The sequence below is a fragment of the Mus pahari genome, chromosome 19 (assembly GCF_900095145.1).
Source record: "Mus pahari chromosome 19, PAHARI_EIJ_v1.1, whole genome shotgun sequence".
NCBI classification, from domain to species: domain Eukaryota; kingdom Metazoa; phylum Chordata; class Mammalia; order Rodentia; family Muridae; genus Mus; species Mus pahari.
The window spans coordinates 32,184,346-32,187,694 of NC_034608.1; the positions used below are offsets into that span (position 1 = coordinate 32,184,346).

Below are 3,349 nucleotides of genomic sequence, written 5' to 3' on the forward strand. Positions count from 1 at the left end.
ATCTTCACCTCCTGAGCTCCGTGCCCACTCCTGGCATCTTCACCTCCTGAGCTCCGTGCCCACTCCTGGCATCTTCACCTCCTGAGCTCCGTGCCTACTCCCTGTGGACAGAGGCACCCTAGTACAGGGATGGGGAGAGGAACGTTTGTTGATTGTTTCTCGATGGGAAGCAAACAAGAGCCCTGATACTAGCTAGAGCCTGCCAGGCCTGAGGACACATGGGCTCCCTTTGGGTATGCTAAGTAAGTTCTCTGTCCCATAATCTTGGTCTATGAAAGAATGCGTGTATTCCTTTCTGGAGTCTAAACAGGAAGAGCAGAGAACAGGCATCTATGAAAGTGCAGAAACAAAATCAAGTCGTCCCAGAGAGACTCAGAAGCTCAGAGCCCTGGTATGGAGCACAGAGACTGCGGAAGGACTGGGCTGCCGTGGCCAGCCATCCCTGCAAGCGCAGACACACCTGGAGAAAAGGTACCCACAGTATTTTCCTGTTGCCTGTGCCCTGGACAACTCACCACCTGACCCTACCTGCCCTTGGGGGTTGGGGGGCGAGTTAGCACATAGTCAATGACACAGGGAGCAGGTGACAAACACTGCAGCAGTTCATCTGAGCAGTGCAGCAAACTCCTTTAGTACCTTCCACCCATGTTCCATTGGTCCCAAGAAAGCATCTCTTCTAAACAGCAGTTCCTGATTGGCTGGCTTGTCTGTGCTAGCAATCCTAGGTCTCTGAGGCAGTCCTCAGTTAGGTCGTCCTGCAGGAGATGCTTTTGTGACTGGGCCCCCTACCCCCTTGTTTACATAGAGGTAACCCCGCCCACAGAGGTAACCCCACTGTTCCTGCTGCACTTTCTTGTGAATGTGCAGCTGTCTAAAGTTCCTGACTCCATCAGAGTCACTTCCTGTGTGCTCCCGGATTCTTGGCTGTCCATTGCCTTTGGTACATAACTCACTGAGTAAATACTTCAGATCATAGAAGCCATAGTGAAGCCGGGGGGTTCTCCCTTTTTCCTTCCCAAATGTATACAGAGATAAAAATGAGTTAGCTGATTGATTATGGGTTCAGGGGAGAGTCTGGTGAAATTGGTGACTTGATCAGATTGTATCCATCAAACCTCATTTTGAAACGGTGTGATGACCTGAAGTAGCTGTCCCACTCAGAGTCCAGGACCAAAATTACATATATAACAAGGAAGAATTTGCCAGGAAACTTAATACTCTAAACCCTTCCTCTCCACCTAACCCAGATCACTGGCAAATTCCTAATTGAGAACAATTCAGTTCTGTTATCATCATCCTTACAGATGTCTCAATGAATCAATTATTAGGGGTTTTAAATTGTCACTCACTGTCCTTATGCAGGATGCTCTTTTCAGAACCAACCAAGTCTCTTCCAGGGGAAAATGTAGATACCAAATTAAGTATTCTAGGACACAAAACCTGCCCGGATCAAGACCCAGCCCAAAGATTCCCTCCCTCAGACCCTCTCCCAGTGCCACCTGGCCTCTTAGTCCCCACTGTCCCCATAAACACTAGACTTAGCTCTTATATTACTTCCGAGCACGTGCCCCTCCTGTTTCTTGCTTGGACATGTCTTCTGAGCCCCTGGGCATTAGGACAAGCACATTTGCAGAGATGTGTAAGAGGAAGCAATTACTAAGTAGCAACGCACTGGGGAAATTTAATCCACTTTTAACTTCATTGAAACCTGAACATTTTGTTTCAAACCTTGGTTTTAATTACAGAGCATTAGCATTTGCTGCTGTAGAAAATAAGGCATTGACATTGTGTAAATTAGTTATCAAAGGATTTTTTTTAAAAAAGATTTATTTATTTATTATATGTAAGTACACTGTAGCTGTCTTCAGACACTCCAGAAGAGGGCATCAGATCTTGTTACGGATGGTTGTGAGCCACCATGTGGTTGCTGGGATTTGAACTCTGGACCTTCGGAAGAGCAGTCAGGTGCTCTTACCCACTGAGCCATCTCACCAGCCCCCGGCTCACTTTCTTAAGAATGCTATCTTTGAGATATCAAGTGATTTCTTTTTTTTAAAGATTTATTTATTTATTATATGTAAGTACACTGTAGCTGTCTTCAGACACTCCAGAAGAGGGCGTCAGTTCTTGTTACGGATGGTTGTGAGCCACCATGTGGTTGCTGGGATTTGAACTCTGGACCTTCGGAAGAGCAGTCAGGTGCTCTTACCCACTGAGCCATCTCACCAGCCCCCAGGATTTTTTATTTTTTAAGACAGAATTTCACTATATAGGTCAGGCTGGTCTTGAACCCAAATCCTTCTACCTCTGCCTCCCAATTGCTAAGATTACCAGCATGCATGCCCTGCCTGGATTCAAAGCTAATTTTTCATTTTTTCCCCAAGTATATTGGAAGTTTTTTTAAAAAAAATTTTTTTAAAGTATTGCTACCTCTGCTAAACATTTGTTTATGTCTCATGTTAACATTTCTGCTTTGGATTTATTCAAGATGCCTTTAAGGGCAAAGGTAACTTTTTATTTTCACCGAGTCCAGAGCTTTTACTGAGTACTATGTTTTCTCTCATCCTGATTCTGCTGGCTGTTTGTCTCGGCATCCTCCCGCCCTTTCCATAAGGTTGGTTTTTCGGGACTGTCTCCCCCCCCCCCACCCCAGTGAAAATGTCTAGAATATGCTCGGAAGGAACACCCCACTCAGCCGCCCATTTTCTCACTTGGGATATCTCGCTCTCTCTCGCTCCTTTACATAAAGGAAATGGTGAAGCTGCTGAGAGAGGGAGAGCCTAAGACAGAGACATAAGGGAAGGCTATTTTGCTTGGAAACGGTGCCCTGCAGCTACCACACACAGCCCACATTCTATGTGGGATGTTGCCAGCTTGGCTCACAGACAAGTAAGCCCTGCAGTGGCTCTAGGGGGTAGGGGTGGGTGGGGGTGGGGGAGCTTCTCCAGGGCAACCCCACCTCCTCCAGTGTTCACCTCTGGGCCTACGGGTGACCTGTCAGAGGCTCTGGAGTTTTTTCCTTTTCGTGAAAGACAGGAAACAGCTGCACTGTGGTCGGGAGGCAGCTTCCTGCTAAGAGCCTTTCAGTCCATCTTAGGCATTTCCAGAACCTTAGCTCTGTGTGTCCACGAGAGTGAGGGGCACAGGGCTTCAGGCTGCACCAGATAAGGAAGGCCTTGTTCTTAAGTGACTAGGCCTTTTGTTGTTTTGTTAAGTTTTGTTTTGAGACAGGGTCTTACCCTGTAAAAGAGGCTAGCTTTGGACTCCCAGAGATCTGCCTGCCTCAGTTTCTCAAGTCCTGGGATGAAAATTGTGTGCCACGATGTCTTTTTTTTTTTTTTTTTTTTTT

At 46.6% G+C, this 3,349-nt stretch overlaps 1 protein-coding gene across 3 annotated transcripts in view; it reads left to right on the top strand.

Annotated features, from left to right (window-relative positions):
* Cfap97d2 (CFAP97 domain containing 2) overlaps positions 1-3,349 on the top strand; it is a 26,450-nt gene that overhangs the window by 20,652 nt on the left and 2,449 nt on the right. Inside the window, exon 4 of one of the 3 annotated variants that reach the window (XM_029532264.1) lies at positions 302-471. The exons of 1 other annotated variant lie outside the window; for it this stretch is intronic. In XM_029532264.1, coding sequence (XP_029388124.1) covers positions 302-471 — 170 coding nt within the window. Of the gene's footprint in view, positions 88-301; positions 472-3,349 lie in introns of those variants that run through there. One more of the 3 variants, XM_029532265.1, reaches the window with a different exon arrangement.